This window comes from Ranitomeya variabilis, chromosome 1 (assembly GCF_051348905.1).
Source record: "Ranitomeya variabilis isolate aRanVar5 chromosome 1, aRanVar5.hap1, whole genome shotgun sequence".
NCBI lineage: Eukaryota > Metazoa > Chordata > Amphibia > Anura > Dendrobatidae > Ranitomeya > Ranitomeya variabilis.
Window position 1 is genome coordinate 724,554,217 of NC_135232.1, and position 27,214 is coordinate 724,581,430.

Consider the following 27,214-nt stretch of genomic DNA (forward strand, 5'->3'; position numbering starts at 1 on the left):
TACATCATTTACTCCCTTACAAATATTTTAATTCATTTATAAAAAAAAAAAAAGTTTTCATTACTATTTCTCCAGCTCCACTTCTGGTGTCCTGGCGAGTGGCGCGTTTACATCATCGCGTAGGCGCCGTCACCAGTGAGTCACAGAAGAGGCAGTATCAGGAAAACTCCCAGTACATTATTATACCCTGGGGCCTCCCTTTCAGCCTCTGCTCACTAGACCCTATACACCAGTAACGGCAGTAATGCCCTGATGGCGGCCCTGCCAGAAAGTAGTATGTGAATGACATGGATTCTCTGCAGTTTGAGTTGTGCTCCATTGGGCAGTAATCTAACCCCATGCTCTGTTGTAGAGCTGTGTGCATACAGTGACCTCTTCCTCTTTATGGCAGGGTCAGTTTTTCTGAGGAATTTACTGCAAATCAACATTTAAAAAAAAAAAAAAAAAAAAAGAAATCTTCAAATACTCTGAATAATCCTGTTAGTTATACTGAAAAATGTTCAAAATGTGAAAAAAAAACTGCCTCGTGCCGTCCAGGAGCTTTTCCCATCAATATCGGATGCTGATTATGATGTGGATTTAGGAGCAGAATCTAGTTCTAAATCCACGTCAAAAACTGAAGTTCCAGATTTTCTTTCTTTTTATTTATTTATTTTTTTTTTGCACCTACTTACATTACTCTTGTTTTTGTTTTATTGCTGTTTTTTTGTCTTTTTACTATGTTTTGTTTTTTGTGCTTCTTAGTATTTGGCTTTGACAAAATCCACACATAAAACTCCGATATTGACAAGTTAATGATGTGAATGCTCCGCAGCTCAGTTTACATGAAGTAAACACATTAAACAAAACGTTGGGCCGGAGATTTCTATAAATTCCCTTCTCTGCATTAATAAAACAAAAATAAAAATCTGTGTCAAAAGCTGCGCAAATCCTCGTCATGGACACACGGCCTTAGATTGCGGGTCGGTGGAGGTCGAGGCCTGGAAGTAGAATTTATACCCATCAGATATTATTGGTATAGAGCAGTATTACCTTCTGAGACATTTATGGCATGTCAATAGAAATGTCTTAGTTTACTGTAGCCCTGGATTGTTTCATATTATCATGTGGCTCTTGAACCAAAAACAGTTGTGCACCTCTGTATTATCCTGCCTGCTACTGTATCCAACCACAATCAGCAGAATTATGAATGCAGCTCTGAACTATTAAGCATGCCATAGCTGAGCACAGGCTGCATTATTCCTGCAGCCCTGTCAGCTATTGCAAAACTACAACTCCCAGCATGACAGCTGCAGCAGCTGTATTGGGATCGGGCCCCCTGCTGTATACAGTGATGGTCCTGGTTGTGTAGGGCTGTCATGGGAGGACATACTAGTGGTGCATGTAGCTGCACAGGGGCCCTAGAGGTCAGGGGCCCACATCTACCTCCATAGCATGGAGTGGTACTTTACGATGAGCTGTGGGGCTGCACAGGGCCCCTATAGTGTCCTTACACAGGGGCCCCTTCTGTCTGTATCTGCACCAGAGGATGAGCTGTTGGTCCAGCGGCCGGTGTGGACCGATCTCTGAGCTGAAAACATTTCCATCTGAGGCTTGTAGTTTATTAGTAGCAACCAGAGGAAATGAATGAAACATAAGATCCACCAGTGCTCCCCCTCTACAGTGTGGGATGGAGAGGGCCATTGTGTCTGATTTATGGTGGAAGGGGCTCGACTGCACTTTCATTTGGGGGTTTGATAGATTTTGTGGACCCCGCCTTTGACTGGAGTTGTCTGGATAAGGTTGTGTTTTTTTTCCCCAAAATGTCTTCTTGTCACTGTTCTGTGCAGGAGAGCTGCGTACCTTGCAGGACAATGGCCCATACACCTCCCCCACACTGACCCCTGAATGCTGCTCTGGAGGAAGGATGAGGCTCCATCCTGCACCGGATCCTGATACTATTGCTGTGCGGAATATTTGGTGGTTACGGTCATAGGTGACATTGTGTAACTGGATACAACTGTAACAGACCTTCAGCTGTAAAGTATTGGGTCTGATGTACTTGATGTGCAAAACCAACATTCACTATTATACCAAATTGTGAAGATCTCACATGTAAAGCGCCATGGAATAAATGGCGCTATAACAATAAATAATAATAATAATAATCAGTAAATGGAAAGTTACAGAATTTTTATTCATTCCTTCAATACTTGTACTAATGTGTGAATGTGACTTCTCCGATCTGGTGATTGTCCAAGGGCTGACACATTGTAAAGGAAGCGGCTGTGTACAGTACAGGAAAGACTCGAACATTCCCTGCGCATCGGGGGGACTCCGGGCAGATGCAGATAAGAACAAGACTGTGGAGTTTTGTTTGTTCTCTTATACAAAAACGGAAATCCGGCCAAACAATGTATGAGGGGAACCTGGATCCCATGTGACGGACAATAATGAGAGCACGGAATACTGCGGTCACCCCGAATATGATAGTAATGGCACACCGCAACCCCATACCACTTCCATCCAACAGAGATGGCAGAGCTGCACTCACTATTCTGCTGCAATGACTGTGTACATACATTACATTACTGATCCTGACTTACAGCCTGTATTATACCCCAGAGCTACACTCACTATTTTGCTGGTGCAGGTCACTGTGTACATACATTACATTACTGATCCTCAGTTACATACTGTATTATACCCCAGAGCTGCACTCACTATTCTGCTGGTGCAGTCACTGTGTACATACATTACATTATTGATCCTGAGTTACATCCTGTATTATACCCCAGAGCTGCACTCACAATTCTGCTGGTGCAGTCACTGTGTACATACATTACATTACTGATCCTGACTTATATCCTGTATTATACTCCAGAGCTGCACTCACTATTCTGCTGGTGCAGTCACTGTGTACATACATTACATTACTGATCCTCAGTTACATACTGTACGCTCACTATTCTGCTGGTGCAGTCACTGTGTACATACATTACATTACTGATCCTCTACTAATCCTGAGTTACATCTTGTATTATACCCCAGAGCTGCACTCACTATTCTGCTGGTGCAGTCACTGTGTACATACATTACTGATCCTGAGTTACATCCTGTATTATACTCCAGAGCTGCACTCACTATTCTGCTGGTGCAGTCACTGTGTACATACATTACATTACTGATCCTGAGTTCCATCCTGTATTATACTCCAGAGCTGCACTCCCTATTCTGCTGGTGCAGTTACTGTGTACTATGAATAGAGCCGCTCCATAGTCCCGTGTGGTTATCACTCGCTCTCGTCCCTGGATCGCAGCGGCTGGAAATTGTTCCGTTTGCGCAGTTTCCTTCCCTTTTCCATTTTTTTGGGTCATTAATTCCACGCTTTTGGTTCCAGATTTTGCCGTCTGCTTTACTTTATTGTCACATTTTCTGGCGCTGCATTTATGTGATTATTTTAGCATGAGACCTCAGTGGAATCCCTGGTGCATCGATGGTATGTGGAATAGCTGCAGCAGTGTTACATTGTGCCAGGTCCAATGACCTCAGACAAAGGACCTGCAATTTAAAGGTAATGTCAGATCCTAGTAATAACGGCTTTGTTTCTTTAAGTCCAACAGATACCAGAGTCATGGAGGCGCCGCGTCCCCCTGATCCATTACAGAATGGGGAGCCATTACTATCTGGTATCAGTATATTAGACCGACTCATCAAAACCTGCCCAGTCTGGCTGCAGCTGTGCATGGGAGCGCAGCAGGTGGTGGAGATGCTCTGCAGGGAGGCCGCAGGGGTGAGTGGTCCAAAATCTGCATTATTACTACCTTTCTTTTTTTTTTCTGTCTGCTCCTGATGTGGACAACTGCTCATCTGCAGTTTGTTACAGTGTGTCAGTGCAGGATATCAGCCGGAGGCCTGTGCTGCTGGCGTGATTGGCTAACTTGTTGTCTGCACTGACCTACTGTAACAAACCATCAGCTGTGAGAAGTGTTTGGTCCGTAGAGATTTTTCTCTAGACAAGAATCTTTCCACTCGCTGCCAAGAAGCAAAGTTTCCAATTGTCTTCACTTGTCATTCTACACAATTTGTTCAAGGATCACCCAGTATAAGGCTACTTTCACACTAGCGTTTTTTTGCATACGTCGCAATACATCGTTTTGGCAAAAAAACGCATCCTGCAAAGTCGTCTGCAGGATGCGTTTTTTCCCCATAGACTAACATTAGCGACGCATTGCGACGTATTGACACATGTCGCAACCGTCGTGTTGTGGCGGACCGCCGGCCGCAAAAAAAGTTACATGTAACGTTTTTTGGTGCCGACGGTCCGCCATTTCCGACCGCGCATGCGCGGCCGGAACTCCCTCCCCGCACCTCACAATGGGGCAGCGGATGCGTGGAAAAACAGCATCCGCTGCCCCTGTTGTGCGGCGCTTGCACAGTATGTGTCGGTATGTCGGGCCGACGCAGAGCGACGGCCCCGTACCGACGCTAGTGTGAAAGTAGCCTAAGGCGATGTTCACACGTTGTGTTTTGTTTTTTTCATCCTTTTTGTAAATTTAAAAGGTAATTTGTACCAAATCAGGAAAAGCGATGAGTTCAGAAATCTCATGCAATTCTTTTTTTAAATCTGCAGAATGTCAATTATTTTAGTTTTTGGCAGCATTTTTTTCACCCATAGAAAGCAATGAGAGTGCGCAGCAGTGTGTGTGTGTGTGTGTGTGTGTGTGTGTGTGTGCTGCATGTGATTGACTTATTAAATATGTAATCCACATGCCGAAAGAAACCTGTAAAAATGCCACTTGTGAATATCGCTGAAGTCAAAGATTTAATCACTAGGTGGTGCAAAATAAGCCACGGAGTATTGGCTACAGATTGTAGCGGTATTGTTTGGGTAGAGCATTCTGATGAAATGGTGTTTTGCAGCTAGGGCGTTGCGGTATTTTGCAGCTAGGGCATTGCGATATTTTGCTGCCCGGGCGTTGCGGTATTTTGCAGCTAGGGCGTTGCAATATTTTGCAGTTAGGGTGTTGCGGTGTTTTGCAGCTAGGGCGTTGCAGTATTTTGCAGCTAGGGCGTTGCGGTGTTTTGCAGTTAGGGTGTTGCGGTATTTTGCAGCTAGGGCGTTGCGGTGTTTTGCAGTTAGGGTGTTGCGGTATTTTGCAGCTAAGGTGTTGCAGTATTTTGCGGCCCGGGCGTTGCGGTATTTTGCAGCCCGGGCGTTGCGGTATTTTGCAGCTAGGGCGTTGCAGTATTTTGCGGTCCGGACGTGCCCAGTAGGATATGGGAACTATGGGTAATATTTCGGCTAGTCCTGACTGCCGGTGACCAGTGTATGGCGGGTTTCTGCTTTCTAAAAATACAGCACCTCTTGGTGGCCACTTGCAGGTGGTGCAGTTGAAAGTGCAAATTCAGACATTTTACACCATCACATGGCAGCACATGTATTCTGTGCACAGATCCCAGATGTGGCCCCTCCTGCTCTCGGTTATAAGACCTGTTGGCCCCTCGCTGTGATTACCGCATTTTCCTCCAGTATTCTGTGACTCTTAGGCCGGGGTCACACTTGCAAGTTCAATGCAAGAAACTCGCGCATCAATACCGGCACTCGGACCGGAGCGTTGAGTTGTATAGAAATACATGCAGCCGCACGGTCCGGTCCCGAGTGCTGGCGGCAGTGCCGAGTATTGATGCGAGTTTCTTGCATTGAGTGTGACCCCCTGGCCCTATAATGACCAGACCCCCAAACAATTTCCTAAACACCCAGGACATACGGATCAGCTGCAGCACAATAGGGGAACTTGCCCTTTTAGTCGCTGTGGGGGTCCGCAGATGTCTCCATGTGTCATTTTTCTGGAGTTTTAGTCTTCACATCTGGACCGGGGTGTGTAATAACCGCAGCGTCCCTGGGGGAGACTGTAATGGTACATGATGGGGGTGGTAGTGCTGACTGCTTCTCTAACATTGCACCACACATGATGGGATTAGATACAGTACCACACAGGCTTGGGTACCCAGCTGCGATTGTGTGTTTACTCTGGTGTTTTGGTCTCACAGGTCTTCTTGGTGACCCGGGACGTAGACGCCGGGTGTATGGTGCTCTGGGTTCGCTCCTCGGAAGCCGCTGATCTTCTCCATTACAACATTAGAGAGGAGAAAACCAGTAAGTCCTTAAATGCTCTGTGCTGCTGTCATCAGAGGGGGCAGGAGAGGTACTGATACATTGTTACCCAAGATCAGGAAAGTACAGGTGCAGTGTTACAAAGTCTCAGCTGAGTGAGGTCTGGAGCGGACGCTCCTCGCTGACGGCACAGTTGTGTAAAAGAATCTGCATTTTCAACACCAGAATTGTGACCCCCGGAGGGTCCAGAGACTCGGCCCACGGGGAGAGATCCGTGGCCGGACTGGGAGGGACGTGGCAATGCGGAGTCGGTGTGCGGAGCAGGAGGCGGTGATGTCACTCTGTAAGGAAGTGAGTGCAGAACGAGTCATAGTGTATGGTGAGATCACTGTGTGTCCTGCAGTCCTATGTAACCCAGATACTTGAGGGAACAATGCATGCTGGGACATGTAGTGCACCACCAGCAGTAGTTTCAGTAGTCCGTCTGCAGCATTCTCCCCTCGTCATGAGATGCTCGGTGCATTATACGTCTCTCTCCTCTCCCCCCAGTGTTGTACCTGGATGGCTCCAGGCTGGTGTTTAAGGACATCTTTAAGCTGGTGGCGTTCTACTGTGTGAGCAGGTAAGGAACCGGTGTAATGTGGTGTCTGCACAGCGGTGTAACTCCCCCACCATGTGCCTCGTCACAGTTCACACTGGGGTTGTGATCAGCGCATTTTGCAAACTCAGCCGAGATACTAATGGAATCTGTAAACTTTCTCTTTGCCTTCATTGGAGGGGACAGACACCAATGGTGATATGCTGCCCCCTGGAGGCCGACACTAAGAATGCATCACAAAAATCAGCTGCTCCTTCTCTTCCTTTTAACTTGATGCCCACCTCGGTGCGGAGCGCTCAGCTTTGTGCCAATGGATGCAAGTTGTGGCAGTAGCTGAGGTGGTAGCCTCAGGGAGTTCTGTTCTTCCTCCCATAATACTAGTATTTGTTTAAGTCCCCAGGGACTGCTTTCATCACGTCATACTGGTGACACTGGGAATCATCACACTGGTGACATCCCTTATTTAAAATAATCTCTGGAGGCGGAGTTATCTTCCAGACAGTGTACCGCCCATAGCCTGGAAGAGCTTATTTACATAAAGTGATAAGAGGATTTATCAGCAACAAGGCCTCTGATCTGAGACACACAGGCGTCCCTCTCCTCCGCTGTCTATAACTTGTGTGCCCATATTAATAGGTTACATTGTCACGTTTGACTTGATTCCCTTTAAGGAGCGTCGTCCCTTTTGCCCACAATCTCCATATTGGATCTGGTCATGGTCTCCATCTCCCTCTTGCAGATGTTTGGGCAAATATATTCAGTCCTGTGTATGCTGATCGCTTCTCCCGTGTTTGCACAGTGTCGTCCTGCTCCCCCCATCCCAGCAGTCCCCCAGACCTTGCGACTTCCCATCACCGTCTTGCAGGGTGAACTTCACTTAGGAAGCGTCATGTCTCCGGCTCAGGTGTCGGCACCGTCCCAGTCTCTCCACATTGCGATCACCGTGTGGCCTGGAGGGTTTCAGCTCTTTGCTCTTCCTGTGATTGGGAAACTTCCTCTGCGCCCGGTGATGGGCGAAACACAATTCTGACATTTACAGAGTTCTGCAAACTTTACTATCATCCATCGTCCTCTCTCTCAGGGATATTCTACCGTCTGTCCTGAAGTTGCCTCCTGCGATATCTGGAGCCCAGAGCCTGCGAGACCTGGAAGAGATTTCCAACCTTGGCACAGGTGCGTGATAGCGCAGTATTCTTCTCTGAGAACTTGAGCAGATAAGGAGCCTGGACGCCTGCGGTGGGGAGTTTGTATTTACATATTTAAAGTAACATTACTTAAAGTACATCTGTTGTTTTACCCTAACTCTAAAGTCATACATTTAATGCACTTAAGTTTTTTTTTTTTGTATTTTATTTCAAGAAATCCACTATATATTTAATCCTTTACCATTAGGGGGAGCTCCCTGCATACATAGAGAATCTTATCCTGTATCTTTATATACCGGGAGCTCCCCCTAGTGGTGGCTGCAGACAGAATGTTGTCATGAACAGTGTGGGAAATAAGTATTTGATCCATGTATAAATTATATACATTTATTTGCATTTTGCAGTGAGAAATAAGTATTTGATCCCTCTGGCAAACAAGACTTAATACTTGGTGGCAAAACCTTTGTTGGCAAGCACAGCAGTCAGACATTTTTTGTAGTTGATGATGAGGTTTGCGCACATGTCAGGAGGAATTTTGGTCCACTCCTCTTTGCAGATCATCTCTAAATCATTAAGATTTCCAGGTCACCACCTGACAGCACCATTGAGGAGCTCCTGGTTTAGGGCCGCTTGCCCCTGGGGGGGGCTCTCGACCCTTGGCGCAAGACCCCGATGTACCTGCCATAAGTGGGCGCCTCTGCTGGGTGAAATCCTTTGCAAGCGGATCTGGGGGTTATGCTGCAGGTCATCTCGGAGGAAGATTTGGGATTGGCGTGGCTGCAGTCCGGGAGCGCGGCGCATGCTCGCTTCCGGATCGCGCCCCTGCGCGAGTCACTTCCATTTCTCAGCTGTCGCGCATGTCACTTCCGGGTCGCGGCTGGCAGCATGGGTCAGCGTCTGCTCTCCTCCTACTCCCTGAGCGTTTTGGAGGTCTGGGACAGGGTGGCAACAGTATAAAGGTATGTGTGGGCTGTGGGGGCTTATCCAGCGGTATGGAGGATAATCTGAAACCTGAGATACTGCAGGAGGACCAGGTGCATATGAGTCCCAGGCGGAGGCCTGCTCCCTCAGATCTTTGATCACGTATAGGACCATGCGACATTTTCTTCTATATATATTATGTGTTATAGGCTTCTGCGGTGGCTAAGAAATCCGGGAAGTGCAGGAAATGTCCCATTTGTGCCATAAGACTTAAGGATTCCTGGCAGAAGTCTCTCTGCGAGTCATGCACCAGCCGTATCGTGGGAGAAGAACAAGCCTCTCTAATGACGAATATGAGGGCCATTGTCAGAGAGGAGGTGCAAGCCTCAATATCTGGCTTAACATTTCCCCAGCCTATCCAGTCTGACCCCCAGGATCCACAGAGATCCAAGAAAAGACAGGGAGAATTGGATCTGTCGTCCGAGAACAGCCCTTTTGAATCAGATCTGGAAGAGGAAGAGTTAAGCAGAGATCTTCCAGAGAGGGGGAAAAATATTTGTTTTCGTCTAATGATATAGAAGAGCTCTTGGGAGCAGTTAGACAGACTATGCAGATTGAAGAACCTGCATCTACTCCGACGGTTCAGGATGAAATGTTTGGGGGGCTACGTTCTCAGACCTCAAAAGTCTTTCCTGTTAAAGCCCATATTCATTCTATGATTTTAGGAGAATGGGAAGAAGCGGAAAGGAGGTTATCAATTCCTAAAGACTTCAGACTCCGCCTCCCTTTCGATCATGAAGTCAAGGACTGGGAGGATATCCCAAAAGTTGACATTTCTCTTGCAAAAGTTTCTAAAAGAACCGCCATTCCATTTGAGGACTCCTCTAACTTAAAGGAGCCGATGGATCGCAAGGCGGATGGGCTCTTAAAGAGAGCCTGGGAAAGCTCAGCGGCAGTAATCCGCACAAATATAGCGGCATCATCCGTGGCGCGGGCTATGCATTTGTGGGTAGATGACTTGAAAGATCAGTTGTCAGCTAGAACCCCTAGAGAAACCATTATTAAAGCAATTCTTCTACTAAAACTAGCAACCGGCTTTCTAGCAGATGCTACTGCAGAGTCGGTTAGGTTCACAGCTAGAGGCCAGTGTTTATCAAATGCAGCCAGGAGAGCTATATGGTTGAAAAACTGGTCAGGTGATGTCCATTCTAAAAATAAGCTGTGCTCCATTCCTTTCTTGGGGGGTAGAGTCTTTGGACTCATTCTTGATGATATCCTGGAAAAAGCTTCAGCTGAAAAGAAGGGGGTTTCCAGAGGAAAAACATAGAAAGTACCAGCCCTTTCGCAGGCCCTATTATAGTCAAAGATCAGACTATAGGGGTAAGGGAAAGCAGGGGAGATGGAGCTATCAAAAAGGGGGAGAAAATAGGAACAAGATAGGGATTCAGGTCCCTCGACCTCCAGATCAGAATTCCGAAGGAAATGATGCCAGCAGAATAGGAGGGCGGCTGTCGAACTTCGGGGTAGAGTGGGGGAATTTACCAGAAGTCCTTGAGTTCTCCAGGTTATCTCTTGGGGGTACAAAATAGAATTCAACTCCCTTCCCCCAGAAAATTTTTTTGTGTCCAACGTCCATCTCTCTTCAGTGTCCCCTATGTGGTTGGACATCCAGGATCTTCTGCGAATGGCAGCAATATCCCCAGTTCCTCCTCGGGAGATAGTAAGAGGTCATTACGCAGGCCTCTTCTCTATAAAGAAGCCTTCTGGGGAATCCAGAACTATAATAAACCTCAAACCCCTAAACAAATGGCTGCAATACAAAAGGTTCAAAATGGAATCTATACCCTCTACAATTCCCCTGTTAGGTAAAGACGTGGTAATGTGCACTTTAGACCTAAAGAGTGCATATTCTCATGTACCAATCTGCACAGATCACCAAAAATACTTCACATTTGTGGTAGAAAAAGAAGGAAGAGTCTACCATTACCAGTTTTGCTGCCTCCCTTTTGGGTTGGCAACAGCGCCCAGAGTTTTTACAAAGCTTGTCGTAGAAATAGTGGCTTATCTGAGAAATCGAGACATCACGATAGTACCCTATTTAGACTATTTCCTAATAGTGGCAGACTCTATAGGGCAGCTCAAGATCGATTGTCAGTTGGTGATCTCCACTCTGCAGAAATTAGGTTTGGTGGTGAACTGGTCAAAATCAGACCTGACGCCCAAACCAAGAATAAAGTTTCTAGGAGTTATCCTAGACTCAAATGTCAGACAATCTTTTCTTCCAGACGAGAAGCGGACCTATTTAACAAAAAGAATTTGCCATTTTTTAAGAAGCCGAGTCTCCATCAGGGATGCAATGAAGATTCTTGAATTAATGACGGCCTGCATTCCTTGTGTCAACTGGAGCCAGTCTCATTCCCGTCAGTTACAGAGAGCAGTACTTGCTTCCTGGGACAGAAGACAGGCCTCACTGGACAGGGAGTTCCGTCTATCCCATCAGGTCAGACGATCCCTACACTGGTGGACTGTTCCCTGAAATCTCCAGGTCGGCGTTCCGTGGATCCAGTCTCCAGCATTTACGGTGACCACAGACGCAAGCCAACAAGGTTGGGGTGGTCTAGTCCTCGGAAGATACTATCAGGGGCAGTGGAACTCAGAAGACAGCAAGAATTCCTCAAATCACAGAGAACTACACGCGGTTTGGAAGGTCCTCTATTCAGCACAAGTTCTGCTAAAGAACAAACACCTGAAGATTCTCTGTGACAACACGATGACGGTAGCCTTTCTTTGGCATCAGGGTGGTCCAAGACATCCAAAATTACAACTTCTAGCGGATCAGATCTTCAGTTGGGCGGAGAGATCGGTACTCTCAATTTCAGCAGTACATCTGGAGGGTTCGAATAACCAAGTGGCGGATTTTCTGAGCAGAAAAAAGCTGTCAGCTACAGAGGGGGAGCTAAACAGCGAAGTTTTCAGCGAGCTATGCCAACGCTGGGGAACACCAGAGGTGGACTTATTCGCAGTCAGACAGAACGCGAGGGTCGGAACCTTTTTATTCACTGAACCCTTGGGAAAGACCGGCGGGAGTAGACACGCTCTCCCAATTATGGAGCAGGGGTCTCTTATATGTTTTCCCCCCTCTTGCATTAATCCCAAGAATCCTCAGGAAGATATACGAGGACAGAGCTCAGATCATTCTAGTGGTTCCGTTCTGGCCCAAAAGGAGCTGGTTCCCCTTACTAAAGAAGTTGGCGGTAGAAGAACCTTTTCTCCTTCCGAAAAGAGATTTACTCCTCCAGGGCCCGATTCTTCATCAGAACCCAGACAGCCTCAAATTAACGCCAGATCCTGAAAGCAAAAGGTCTATCAGAAGAGGTCATCTCCATCCTCCAAGCAAGTAGGAAGCCAGTAACTTCTGCAATTTATTTAAAAATTTGGAAGAAATTCTGCAGTTTTTGTGGAGACACGATGGTTGATCTTGATCACCCTGACATTCCCAAGATTCTTTATTTTTTTTTTTTCAGCAGGGATTTAAGAAAGGTCTTAAACCGAGTACTCTGAGAGTTCAACTGGCAGCCCTCAGCGTATTTTATGATTCTTCCCTAGTCTGCCACCCCTGGATAGCTCGATTTTTCAGGGCAGTTCTGAGGCTAAAACCCTTAATCAGGAAAACCATCCCACCTTGGGATCTTAACCTGGTCCTTAATAAATTGTGCAAAAATCCTTTTGATCTAGCTGAAGATATAGACATCGATAATCTTTCCCTCAAAACAGCCTTTCTAGTGGCCATTACTTCGGCTAAGAGACTGGGGGAACTTCAGGCCCTGTCCACTCAAAATCCCTATTTGCAAATATTTGATGATAGACTAGTCTTAAGACTTGACCCAGGCTTTCTTCCTAAAGTTGTCTCAGATTCAAATATGAATCAGGAGGTAGTGCTTCCATCATTTTGTCAGTTTCCCAAAAACCAGAAGGAGAAATTTTATCATAACTTGGATGTTAGGGAGACTGTACTTAAGAACTTGGAGGCAACTAGAGCCTGGAGACAGGATACTAATCTGTTTGTCCTTTTTTAGAGGCCCTAATAAAGGAAGAAAAGCATCAAAATCTACCATTGCGAGATGGATTAGGTCCACCATTAGCCTAGCATATGAGGCGCAGGGAAAGAGTCCCCCAGGCAGCCTAAAAACTGACATTCATCCAGGGCTGTAGCCGCTTCATGGGCAGAGAAAGGGTTGCTTCGGCAGATCAGATCTGCAGAGCTGCATCCTGGTCTAGTCTCAGTACCTTTTCTAAGCATTACAAACTAGACATAGTGTCATCTCAGCTAGCCTTTGGTAGGAAGGTACTTCATGCAGTAGTCCCACCCTAGGACCAAAAATCTCCTTTGGAACTTCTCCATGTTGCTGTCAGGTGGTGACCTGGAAAACGGTAATTAGACCTACCGGTAATTGTATTTCCAGGAATCCATCCTGACAGCACTGTTTAGTTCCCTCCCTATTTCAAATACGCTGCATACTTATGTGAAGTAACATTTGTATAATGATTGTTATGTTCAAATAAAATTCTCTTTTTGCATCCTTCCAGAGGTGTTACTTTGGAAAATCACTGAAGGGTGGTAGGGGGAGGGTCCTTTTAAACTCTCGTGGTTTCCTGTCCCACTATGGTTAAGAAGGACGTCCTCCATGGTGCTGTCAGGATGGATTCCTGGAAATACAATTACCGGTAGGTCTAATTACCGTTTTTGAGGCTATCGCTTGGAAACTCAGAGCTTCAACTCCCTCCATAAGTTTTCTATGGGATTAAGGTCTGGAGACTGGCTAGGCCACTCCATAACCTTAATGTGCTTCTTTTTGGGCCACTCCTTTTATTGCCTTGGCTGTATGTTTTGGGTCATTGTCTTGCTGGAAGACCAAGCCACGACCCATTTTTAATGTCCTGGTAGAGGGAAGGAGGTTGTCACTCAGGATTTTTACAGTACATGGCTCCATCCATTCTCCCATTGATGTGGTGAAGTAGTCCTGTGCCCTTAGCAAAGAAACACCACCAAAACATGTTTCTGCCTCCATGCTTGACAGTGGGGACGGTGTTCTTTGGGTCATAGGCAACATTTCTCTTCCTCCAAACACGGCGAGTTGAGTTAATGCCAAAGAGCTCGATTTTTGCCTCATCTGACCACAGCACCTTCTCCTAATCACTCACAGAAACATCCAGGTGTTCATTGGCAAACTTCAGACGGGTCTGCACATGTACCTTCTAGAGCAGGAGGACCTTGTAGGCACTGCAGGATTTTAAACCTTTACGGCGTAATGTTTTACCAATGGTTTTCTTGGTGACTGTGGTCCCAGCTGCATTGAGATCATTAACAAGATCCCCCATGTAGTTTTAGGCTGATCTCTCACCTTCCTCATGATCAAGGATACTCCACGATGTGAGATTTTGCATGGAGCCCCAGATCGATGTTGATTGACAGTCATTTTGTATTTCTTCCATTTTCTTACTATTGCACCAACAGTTGTCTCCTGTCACCCAGCGTCTTACTTATGGTTTTGTAGCCCATTCCAGCTTTGTGCAGGTCTATGATCTTGTCCCTGACATCCTTATAAAATGTTTTGGTCTTGCCCATGTTGTAGTGGTTAGAGTCTGACTGATTAATTGAGTCTGTGGACAGGAGTCTTTTATAAAGGTGACTGTAAGACAGCTGTCTTTAATGCACGTAACGAGTTCATTAGGAGCTTCTCTCTGGTCTGTAGGAGTCAGAACTCTTAATGATTGGTAGGGGATCAAATACTTATTTCTCAGTGCACAATGCAAATACATTAATTTATACAATGTGATTTTCTGGATTTTATTTTTGATATTCTATCTCTCAATGTTAAAATTAACCTACCCTTAAAATTATAGACTGTTCATGTCTTTGTCAGTGGGCAAACTTACAAAATCAGCAAGGAATCAAATACTCATTTCCCCCACTGTATCTCTGTATACAGGGAGCTCCCCCTAGTGGTGGCTGAATCTTAACATGTATCTCTGTATCATCACTAGTGGGTGCTGGGTGAAGTTTTCAGCAATAAGCCTTTGATGTTTGGGCCCAGAGATTTAAATAAAACTATATAAACTTTTTAAAGGCCATGGTTTTTCTACAACAAAGGTTTTCTTTTTATTTCCTTACTCTTTCTGAGTCTAGCATCCCCATCACTGCTCCGATGTCTGCTGTCAATAATTGAGCTCATATAATAATAATAATTGCCCAGGCTGCCAGCACCAAGTCGCTGTGCTTTGTTCTAGTCTGCAGCCAATAATGGACACTGGGAGACTCGCTGTTGGACCCAGGGAGGGTTAAGATTATGTTGCTGGGAAACAGGAAGAACAGCTTTTAAGGAGCTATTTTGTAACTTTTGGATGTCCTCCTAATACTTAGATCACTGCTATGTAATAGTCAATTGCTGCTGTTTTTTTCTGGGATATCCACTACAGCTGTTTGTGCTGTAGTGGATATGAGTGTGTCACACGTGTGGAGTACATGAGCTCTGCTCTTAGCTCTGCGCATGCACCAGATGCATCCGATGATGCTGGTTACATGTGTCTCTGGTTTCCCTCACTAGTGCAGCCCCAAGGCTGGGTCCTCCATCCGCTGTGCGGCTCCTGATTTCCGCGGAACAGTGGCAGTGCAGATGCCATCCGGGATCTTTGTGTGATATGACGCCGGCAGCCTCCGCCCTTCTACCTGCTCCGCACGTCACTGGACCCAAGATTTGTTAAATGTTCCATTCCTTTCATATATATATATTTTTTTTTCTTGCACAGGATTCTGGAGTTCTGCCCTAAAAGACAGATTTTCTACCTCCTTTCAGTCTGTGAAATCCACCGCTCCTGGGAATCTCCAAAGTAACGACACTGGGCGCGTGCGAGAGGGTTCAGGCGAATTTAGTGACTGTACGTGCGAGATTGAGATTTCTGTAGGAAATGACCGTCTGTGGTTTGTCAGTCCAATATTTATAGAAGAATGTAGCAACACAAACTCCTCTGAGAAACTTCCTCTTCCTCACTGTACTGGCAAGCCTGACATTCAGCGGTCCAGAGTCATGCATCGGAGGCCGCCACCGCCTCCTCCTCCCCCTGCGTTACATAAACCTCCGCTGCCCTCTGTTCCTCCATCTGCTCCACCCTCAAATTATAGCTGTCCAGACTCTGCTTCACATGCATTAAACTCTCCAACGTGGTCAAGACCATCAACATCTGAAAGAAAGTCTCCAACTCCTGAGAGTCCTCCAACTGGGATCCCTGCCGAGCCTCCTCTATCAGAGACCCCTATTGTGTCTTCTGCCTCTGAGACCCCTGCTCCATGTTGCCCACCTGAGCCTTCTCTGTCTCAAAGTCTATGTCTGCCACCTACGACTTCTATACCCAACCCTGTGGATCTACTAGACTGCTCTTCTCTCGTTGATCATCCCAGTAGATCTCCTCCATCAGATCCTCCCCTGGTCTCTTCACCAGATCTTCTTTCTCTGAGTGATTCCAGCCTGGATTCTTCTCTTCCATCACAGTCAGAATCTACCCTGCTCTCGTTTACTTCTCAGACCACAGACAAAGAAGTCCCCCAGACTAAGGAATCTCCAGTTTCTTCCGCTAACGTGGACCTTCTTAAGGAACCTTTGAAAAACATGAAAATCAATGTGTTCGATAACAACTCCCCTCCACAACAAGGACCCCAAACATTGTCTCCAGTTCGGGTTCCCCCAGCGGTGCCAAGAAGGCGACAATCTAGTAAGGTTCATGAGAATGTGGCCAGTATTAATGCAGTAAAGGATGAAGTTGAGGCAAGACCAAGCTCAAGGCAGGTTGCTGAAAAATCTGCAACTCTTGGAAGCAAATCCGGGACGTTGGCGGAGCAGCCGAGGGCTGTAGTGGAAAACGGAAAGAAGACTTGCCCGGTCCCACCACCCAGAAAGAAGAAACTCAGCGGTAGGTCATCCTCAGTGCCACCAGATAAAGGCAAATCTGATGGCAAACGTGTCTTGGAGATGGAAAATGTTTTAAAAAATTCTGAAAACAAAATCAATGTGGTTAAAGGCAAAATGTCCCGGAATAAGCGGTTTTCCTCCCCGATGCACAGGGCCTCCAATCCACCTCTGCCTTCACATAGCTCAGAGCAGTCATTGCCGAACCCAGAGGCAGACTCTTACTCTACCAGCAGCGCAGATGAAGACTCTGAGCCACCCACTAGCGCCTCAATTAAGAAGTCACATTCCTTCATGCTGGACAGGGCCAAGAACCGACTGTCCATTGTGGCCATTACCCACGTCTTCTCTGCCTTCATGTCGGCAGACCGCAAGTTGCAGAAGAAGATCACAGAGTTGGCTCATGATAAAGCCTCCTACTTTGGGAACTTGGTTCAGGACTATAAAGCTTACAGCCTGGAGATGATGGCCAAACAGAGCTCCAGCACGGAGATGCTTCAGGAGATTCGGCTCATGATGACCCAACTAAAAAGCTACCTGGTGCAGAGCACTGAGCTGAAGTCCATGGTGGATTATACCCTCTACACCGATGACAAGATAGGTAAGACTAAAGGATTGGATTGGCGCCGATCAGATCACATTGTGGGGATTTTGAGTCATTGTAGAGAAATGTCGACCACGTATGACCTGTGCTGATGTCTCATGTGTAATGGTGGCCATAGTCATGTGATGGCAGCAGATTCCTGGATGTTAGCTTATTAGTCACATCTGCCGATAATCTTGTGTGTATTCACCATCAACCACATAGCAGATATTAGTCTACAGATAAAGATTTCCTGACAAATGGCAGCTTAGTTAGCTGTGGTCCTAACAGGAGTGGTAGCTGTAGTATCTGCGCCTCAACTCCACCCTAATGATACAGGTAGGTGTGGAGCCTGTAATGAAGTTGTCCGGTGCGTGATCCCATGAGACCAGGGAATATCTGCCTTCTCCCTTTTATACACTATATCTGGCTGTCAGGGGAGGTCGCACCATTTCCTTTAGAAAAGATTCTGCTGCTGTTATTGGACATGTTGATGAATGAAGTATAGAAATTGGCAGTATGTTACATCCTATATCCACTCTTCACTTTTTACTATAATCCCCCCCACTCTTTCCATGCAGATGCCATAGTGGAAGCCGCCCTGTGTAAGTGCGTCCTGAAGCCCCTAAAATCGGCTATTGAATGTTATTTGCGAGAGATCCACAACAAGGACGGCTCGCTGCGGCTGCTCACGGAGAACCAACAGGTCATCCAGGAGACGACCACCACCGAGCTGGGCGTCACCACCAGTGTGCCGGACGGCAGCGTTATGGAGAAAATCCTGCACAAGTTTGGAACCATGCACAAGACTTACTCCCCAGAGAAGAAGATCACCTACCTTCTGAAGGCGTGCAAGCTGATCTACGACTCCATGGCGGCAGGAAATCCAGGTAACTACTGATATGGCAAACCCAGGGGCTGGCTGGCAAAACGTGGCTGGGGCATGCACAAAGCAGTGGCCTATACTTAAAAACCAGTCATTATGTGGCCAGTGTTAATAGAGGGGTGTGTTGGAGTAAGAGGTGCAGATCACATCTGAGGAGTGCGGTATCGCTCCACCAGAATTGTGGTTATATCAAAAACTGGAATGACAAAGCGTGTGATAGGGTCTTATCCGAATTAGTAAGAAAAGAGCAAAACGGGGTCTACTCACCTGGGGGGGGGTGTGAAAGTCTCACTCCCTTTTTTGTTTTTAAGCCAAGATGACTGCTGCAGATCCACCAAAACAGTATATAAACTTGGAGATGGAAGTGGATATAAATCCTGCCAATGTAAGAATCCTGGTCTCCTGTTGCATTTTGCATCCTCGGCAGCACAGGTTTTATATCCACTTCCATCTCAAAGTTTGAAGACTTCACCAGGATTGTAATTCACTACCTGACCGTAGTACATTTCCTGTACAATTTACATCACCTTTGGCATACATTTTGATAAAGCCGAGGAACAGGCTTGACCATGTCCCGTCCTGCTCGTGATCTGCCAATATTGGCGGTGCTCTCCGCGACCGGCGTGTAAATGCCAAATCACAATTTTTGCTTGACTTCCGAGTTGTGCAGTCATTTGAGGACATTTGAAGGCGTTTCGTGATGACAGCACTCAAATCAATCTGGGTGTTTGTGTTTTTCTAGTTGCTTCATGGAGTTGAGTGAACAGGGCTTTATAGGAAACCTGTTACCAGGTTTTGCAAATATAAACCGCCTTTAACTGGTTTATTATTGCAGTCCATCAACCTGTATATTAGCCCCCAGCTCCTCCTATACGTCCCAAACAAAGGGCAGAGCAAAGTTCTAAAATGTGCCAGTGCTGACCTTATTGAGGAAGTGCCTGTGCTGGTGCACGATCTGCAGTGATCTGTGGATGGCACTTCTGATGACAGAGGAGGTGCAGACCACTGACACCCATCAGACTGGGAGAAGTCTCCTGCTTCATCTTCTAATCAGCATGGTCTACAGAATACCTTTTTATACATTGGGGGCTTATATACAGGTGGATGGACTGTTGTAATTGACTAGTTAATATTGGGAAACCTGGGAAGATTTGCAGCTTTCAGTGATATAATAACCTTTATGGAACATCGGCATCCCAAATGGAAATCTAGTTGTCTACCATTGAGGGATTAATCTTCATCAAAGGAGTGTAATGATTTATTTCCATATGGTCTGACCCTTGGTACATTTTCAATGTATGTTACACTTGGTTCTGGTACTGTATCTGTGTACTAAGACTAGTCATATAAAATGTACTGCTTCTATGTAGTTAGCTAAAAAACAGACAGGTCTACTATATAGATATGGTACCAGACCCATACCCAAGGTTAAATGGGTTTTTGAACACTGCAGATAACTCACAATTCCCCTATATTCCCAACATGAGTGGGTGGTGACATGATCACAAGTATCTAATTTGCAGAGTTGTGGTCACATGCTGACAAGACTCATCTGCTTCTACAAAAGGTGCTACCGAGGGGAATAACAGACTCTAGTTGGGATGTGCCTGTGAATTGCATTGTGACTATGTGGACAACTGTTCACTCTGGAAATCCAGGGGAATGGTGACAGTGTGCAATGCAATCTGCAGCTCCATAAAGTTACTACAGGAATTTATGTTGAGCCTGTAATGGCCCCTGAATACATAGATGCAGTAATCTATTCAATTCAGACTCCAGCAAGTCACCAATGTCCAACTGAGCTGCCCAGAAAAGAGCTCACAGAATCCTACTCTGGATTATCCTGTGTGTATACCATAATGTTGGTGCACCTAGTATATACATACCGGATAATACCTGATCAGTAAATGGAGATGAGCAAATTAATTTCCCGGGTTCGGCTGGCAGGTCAGTAGTTGTAGCTGCTGCATGGGAACAGCTTTGAACCAGCCAACATCCCTGGTGGCTTTTGGCTTGTAGCTCGGCCTAACGTCGTGTATGTGTCACGCTGACGCAAGGATGACTACATGAGAGGAGCGCAGATCAAACGAGCGGCTGAGAATAAAGATGTGCCGCAGAGTTTATCCAGTGGTCGCAGAATACTGACCCTGCTGAGAAGGCCCTGAATCCAAGCCCTGATTTCTTTTGATTGTATTACACATCTCAGACAATCTGTGAAGGTGTCTGACACTGTAATATCAGATACTGTGCACATTGAGGTGTATACACAGTGTAGATATCTATGTTATACTGTGATAAAGGTATTTATGTTTGTATATAGTATTCTTTACACTGGATATTCTATTCCAATGCCATATTTACAGCTCAGTCTACACAGTATATTTTCCCGGAGTCGGACGTGATCAGTGCCTGTCCCGTGCCCAGGTTTGGGGTTGATCAGTATGGTGCAGGACCTCCTTGTCTCTGGTACAGGGGGGAGTTGAGTTCTTTTGCAGACTGAGCTTTTTTTGCAGATCTGGTAGCGAGTTCCATGTGCTGTAATGTCTGCAGCCGCTTAGTAATGGGGTCAGTGAGATTTATGTCCACAGCCAGATCCTATATGAAGAGGTGAGCAGCGTCCTGCCAGCCCCTCGCTGTCTGGAGAGCCGATGCATCGGACCGCATCTGTAGCCAGAGCTCACACCCACTGACGGCTCCTCTCCACCAGGTAGAAGTAGCAGTGCTGCCCCCCACACCCCTGCATGCTGCTCCCTGGTCTGTGGTGCTGTGATGGCCTGGGGGCATAGACTGTTCTACCTACCCTGGCCAAACCTGTATCTGGTGAGGGGAGAGGGGACAACTTATAGCAGCGGGATTAACAGGCCATATGTCAGGATGCCTATGTAAGGGCACATACCACTACTCAGAGGCACACACTGATAGGTGTTACATAGGACTGCCAGTGACGTGATGGGAATTGAGCACAAAATGTAGTAAGTTTTCTCTCTGGTGACTTGGCTATCAACTTTTAGGGCTGTGTTTTGAATTTTTTTTTATTTTTTTAGGGAAGCCCCATGGAGCCGACGACTTCCTGCCGGTCCTCATGTACGTTCTGGCCCAGTGTGACCTTGTGTCTCTCCTCCTGGATGTGGAGTACATGATGGAGCTGATGGATCCGGCTTTGCAGCTCGGAGAAGGTAACATCTACTATACCAATTGTCAATGAAGACACCAAAGCTGCATGAATCTGCAGCCTGTCCGATCACCTCCCTACCCTTGTCCGCTCCACACTATAGACCTGTAGAGTTGGGGGAGGACAAGTGTCTGGTCCATGTAGTTCAGACCGTTTTCTGTTATAGTTCATATGTGACATAAGTAAGGATGAATCACAGTATATACTTTAGATGCATACTGCACCAACAGGTTATGTACAGTAATAGGGACAAGTGCGTGCAAAGGAAAAAGTGGAATTCCACTATATCTAAACCTGTACATCCTCCCATATACTGCTCAAATCCAAATCCCTAATGTTAGTAGAGGTACCTGTATGTGATGACGTTAATGATAACCCTTGAATAAGGAATGGCCACCACTGGCGTCCCCTCACCCCGATGCAGGTTTTGCCGCCAGCTTCTTCTGGTGTTGTCTTGTTTTGGCTCTTATCAGTCATATTTTCTATTGCTTGTTCTCCAGGCTCCTATTATCTGACCACGACGTATGGAGCGCTGGAACATATCAAGAACTATGATAAAATCACGGTCACCAGGCACCTGAGTCTGGAGGTGCAGGACTCCATCCACCGATGGGAGCGGAGGCGCACGCTCAACAAAGCCAAGGTTTCTCGCTCCTCTATACAGGTAACCAAGTGCAGAAAGTGGGATGAAGAGATGTAAAATTACATTTCAGATGTTTTGGTGATCACTAAAGGGTTAATAAGTGAATAGCCTAAACCCCACCACCACAGGTGCAAATGAGCTGGCTGTCCACTATGGCTGACACCAGCTGCATTGGGCACAATTGATGTTGACAGTGATCATGGAGATGTTAATTGTGACTAGTGTTTAGACTGTTTACAGCATCTAGTAGGTTAAGAGGCAGCCCCCACGCTATAAGACCACTAGATTGTGTGGTCCTCCACTTCTTTGGGGTATATGTGCATTCCATACACAATATATGGAGAAAACTAATGGGTCCACACTTCACCGCACTGTATAATGGCTCCCATATTGAATGGATAGCGGTGTCGGGCGGTCATTATGCTTGGGGCAGTTAAGGGGGATACAGTAGGGCCATCCCACAATGTGCTTGTGGAGGGTGTTGTCAATGTCCCCCCACAGTGAATTCATTTGTTGGCATTAGACTTTATGGGTGATATCTATGGGCTTCAAGAGGAAGGGATAATTACTTTTACATCATCTGTTTTTTAGCCCTTTCTTTAAAAACAAAAGTAAAGAAAAATGAGGCCCCCCTTCAACCAACAAAATTGCACAGTTGTGTTGCGTGAGGCTCTATGCAACAAAACTGTGCAACATTTTAGCACAAACGTGTAGTGTACAGAGAGCAGCCATTGCCCAGCGTCCTCTTCACATACAGGTCTGATCTGTGGAGTGCAAGGTTTTGGATCACAATGAGAAGCCATTTTGTTGGGGAGGGGCGATGTGATGTCACATACGGAGCAGACCCCTGCCCAGTACTGTAGTCCTAATGTGAGCAAGCGGTACATGAGTTGTAAATGTAGGTCAAAGCCTCACTGCAGCTACTGTTGTGCCATTACAATAAGGGGTTTTCTAACAAATCCAAATGTTGCCCCCTTTTGGTAAAGCGTTTTGAAATACTCTAATTTTGTCCGAGACACTTTTTCATGTCTCGTGACTGGGAATTACTGAGTGGCCAAATCAACAAAACATTAACATGAAGTACTGCCTAGTCAGGTGACACTCTCCCACTCCTTTGGGCAAATTTGGTCACTTGAGACACTCTCATTCCAGACAAACTAAGTGAGTGTTATTTATTTAGGCAGATATAAGGTGTGGGGCTCGAAAGACACTTCTGCACGGAGCTATTTATGCCATTAAAGTTGGCTTATACATTTGTAATGTGCACATTACGCCACATATGGCAGCTGGCCAAGGATCCTGTGTCAAGTGTCCTGAGGAACCTGTGCCCAACACAGGATTCCTCAGTAACCGCATCCTCGTCTGTTTCCACCTTCCTCATCAGAGCAAAGTTTTCATTACTGATCAGTGTCACTTGATGTGGTGATAATTGTGCAGCTTCCACATCGCCCTGTGACTGACACATTGACATTTGCGCTACTTTCTCCCTACAATGTTAAAAATAAGTTCATCTGACAATATCTGACACACAAAGACCTGAGTTTAGTGACCTGACTTTTGGATCATTTGTACAGCTGCTGCAGATCCACAGGTTACACAACCAACAAACGTGAAGATAGGAATAATTTGTGGATGGAAGACATCACCTCTCCGGCACTTAAAAACCATGTTTGAATAACACAAAGATTTGCCGTCTTTCATACACAGCGGTGCGGAGGCCTCCACAAATTATTCCTATCTTCACATTTAGATTGGTCTTCAATTGGTAAGAGTAGAGTATTTAGAATTGCAGCATTGTCCCGTTTTTAACAATGTGTGGTGGTGACTTTGGATTGGATGAATATCTTTTGAAGGGTGCAGCTATGACAATTTTCACATTTTTAGGATTTTCATAGCATTTAAGGGTAAACCCAATTACCTTTCAGGTTTTTCAGTTTGTATGGTCCTTTTTCTCCTAAGTAACAATGTAGGTGCTCCTCCTAATTACTTATTTTTCAGTCGTGTGATGCGCAGAAGGGAAGAAGCGCCATATTGGAGTGCAGATTTAACTGGCTTAGTTTTGGTGGAGCTTTTCCAGAGCTTTTGTGCTACCAGACTGTGGTCACCCCTATATTTTCATCAACAGCTGAGGGACCTGACGTTTTTTTTGTTTTTTTAAACCCTACAGTGAAGAGAATTTAAGATCAGTGTATCCTTGGTAAATTGGAATAATAGCACATCGCCTAATTTTGTATGATTTAAAGTGAATTAATCATACTCTTAGATGGTTTAAGTTCCATAGACACTCCTGGACCATGGCAGGAGAAGGTTACATACTACATTACAGCTGTCAGCATTACTGCTCCTGCTGTAACCGGCCACACTGCCTCTGTCAGACATATACCATTCTCAGTCTACTATTATGGCCTTGGCCTACCATCACATCATGGGGCACTCTGTGCCATCAAGGCTTTGAATTGGGCCAATCATTATGGATCGTGGCTGGCGACTACATTCCTCTGGCTGTTAAACTTTAAAAGTGCCTAGAGAATTAAAAAAAATAAAAATAATAATATGGATGTGTTTAACCCCTTCACCCCCAAGCCTGTTTCACATTCCTGACCAGGTCAATTTTTACAATTCTGACCACTGTCACTTTGAGGGCATAACTCTGGAACGCTTCAACGGATCCCACTGATTGAGATTGTTTTGTCTTGACATCTTGTACTTAATGATAGTGGTAAAGTTTTTTGGGCATGACTTGCCTTTAAATTTTTATGTTCTTAAATCAGTCATATCGCACAAATTTGTTAATAAATAACATTTCCAACATGTCTACTTTACATTAGCATACTTTTGTTAGGAAGTTATAAGGATTAAAAGTTGACCAGCGATTTTTTTTTTTTTTTTTTTTTTTTTTTTTTTTTTCCCCAACAAAATTTACAAAACTATTTTTTTTCAGGGACCGCCTCACATTTGAAGAGACTTTGGGGTATTTTTTTTTTTTTTATCATATAGGCCCCTCAAAGTGACACCATTCTAAAAACAGCATCCCTCAAGGTATTCAAAACCACGTTCAAGAAGTTTATTAACCCTTCCGGTGTTTCACAGGAATTTTTGGAATGTGGAAGGAAAAAAACATTTACTTTTCTTTCACAAAAATTTTCCTTTAGACTTTTTTTTTTTTCTTTTAATTTCTCAAGGGTAAAAGGAGAAAATGGACCAATTTGTTGTGCAATTTCTCCTGAGCATGCCGATACCCCATATGAGGGGGGGGGGAGGAATCTACTGTTTGGGCACATGGCAGGGCTCTGAAGGGAAGGAGCGCCATTTCACTTTTTGGGTGTAAAATTTGCTGGCATATTTATCGTCTACTCCATGTCATGTTTGGAGAGCCCTTGATGTGCCTAAACAGTGGAAACCCCCACAAGTGACCCCATTTTGGAAATTATACCCCATTGGGAATAGATCTACAGATGTAGTGACTATTTTGACTTCATGGGTATTTTCCAGTAACAGGCAGCATTGGATGTTGCTGAGTGAAAATTGCAAACTGTCGTTGTAGTGGCCAGTACGTTATGCCCAGCCTGTGCTGCTGGAGACATGCACCCGTAAATTTGGCATTTCTGTAGTGATGAGAGCCTGCTTATCATGTGGGCACTAAATGTGGTTTAGGCACACTGGGGCTCAGAAGGGAAGGGGGATTTGGGGTTGGAGAATTTGCTGAATTTCTTTTGGGGAGCGTGTAGCCATTTCTCTTATCCAGAGCCTCTGTAATACCAGTAATGTGGAAGCCCCCTATATTCCAGTTAACAGATGACAGACCTGAGTGGGGACGTACTTTTTTTGTGGATTGAGTGGAAGCTTTTATTGGGAACATTTTACATAAAGTTTGGGATCATATTTATCCGGCACTCTGCGGTGAGCACTTACACCCCTGGACGGCGTTGGCCTTCTCCAGTTTTTGCTTAGTGTCGCATAGGAGGCACACCTAAAAAATTTTTTTTACTCCGTTTTTTCCGACGAGATTACAGATTAAGAAAAGTGGGTCTCCCGTGAGACTCCCGGCATGGCTCCTTCCTCGGCCCCCTATTACGGGGTGCCCGGTTGAAGTCGAGATGGCTATTCCCCATGTCGCTCCTTCCCCAGTCCCTCGGGTGCTGGTTCGAAGTCGAGACCCCCCTCCTTCCCCAATTCCTTTTGGTTTCTGGGTTGAGGTCAAGGCGAAGATAAAGCCCCCTGATGGTGACAGCAGCACCCTCCCTAATCCCCCTCTGGGGGCATTAGGTTGAGACGCCTCAGGTAGGGCCTGTACAGGCAGCACTCTGCAGCTCCCAGCAATGGGCCAGCACACTGTGCCTGCATCCAGGGACCCCAGCCGAGCTGCGGGCTCCTGTCTGGGCCGGGGGGGGGGGGGGGAGTGCAGGCAGGCATGGCACATCTGAGACACAGGGCTCCCTGTGCCCGTCTCTGCGGCAGCACCTGCTCTATACTGCCTCAGGGGGACCCCTCACTGGGCCCCCCCTTCCGCTTATAGCCTCACCGCTATCCTGCCTTTAAATCTGAGGGGGTCCGGTTCAGATCCGACCCCCCTCCCGGACTTTTGCGCCGGCCTGGAGCCTTTCTGGGCATCAGGCATCTAATTTAGGCCCCGGCTTTGGCCTAGCTGAAGCCGTCGCCTCCTCTCCGCCCCCCGGATGACAAATGACACTCTACAGTGTCAGAGGGGGGCGGATCGAGACAGAAAGGGCACGTTTTTACACAGCTCTGCCGCCCTTTTTTCAGCTCTGCGCCCCCTTCTCCCCCTTCCTCTTCTTCTCGGCGGCCATTTCTGCTGCAGCACATGGATTAACCCTGCATCTCCCGGTCAGCAGGACCAGGCCAGCCAGTCTCCGTGGGGCACAGGACTGTGGATCTTCGGCGCTGGACCTAGGGGCACACTGGTGGGATAAGATCACAGCTGGGTTTTTTACTCAGCTGTGAATCCATATTACCTATAAGGCTCCCCTATAGGTTTCTCTACCCCTGTAAGGTCCTCTGCTGGCAGCACTTCTGCACTCTGTGCACTATGCCGGGCTCAAGGTCCAAGAGAACCAGGCAGGACTGCTATTATGCATTCTGCACAGCCTGCAGGACCGCTCTCCCCAGTGGCAGCACGTACCTGCACTGCCAGGACTGCATCCAGACTACTGTGTCAGAGCCCCAAGAAGCCCCTGCCAATGCTTTGGT

At 46.2% G+C, this 27,214-nt stretch overlaps 1 protein-coding gene across 5 annotated transcripts in view; it reads left to right on the top strand.

The window, feature by feature from the left end:
* The window catches only part of RIN3 (Ras and Rab interactor 3), a 53,739-nt gene that overhangs the window by 13,796 nt on the left and 12,729 nt on the right, over nt 1-27,214 (top strand). For 3 of the 5 annotated variants that reach the window (XM_077267943.1, XM_077267954.1, XM_077267935.1), the window contains exons 2-9: nt 3,595-3,772; nt 6,034-6,139; nt 6,647-6,719; nt 7,777-7,868; nt 15,569-17,323; nt 17,887-18,195; nt 21,236-21,367; nt 21,864-22,027. In XM_077267943.1, the coding sequence (XP_077124058.1) occupies nt 3,595-3,772; nt 6,034-6,139; nt 6,647-6,719; nt 7,777-7,868; nt 15,569-17,323; nt 17,887-18,195; nt 21,236-21,367; nt 21,864-22,027 (2,809 nt within the window). The remainder of the gene's footprint in view (nt 1-3,594; nt 3,773-6,033; nt 6,140-6,646; nt 6,720-7,776; nt 7,869-15,568; nt 17,324-17,886; nt 18,196-21,235; nt 21,368-21,863; nt 22,028-27,214) is intronic. The other 2 variants (XM_077267961.1, XM_077267970.1) reach the window with 1 other exon arrangement.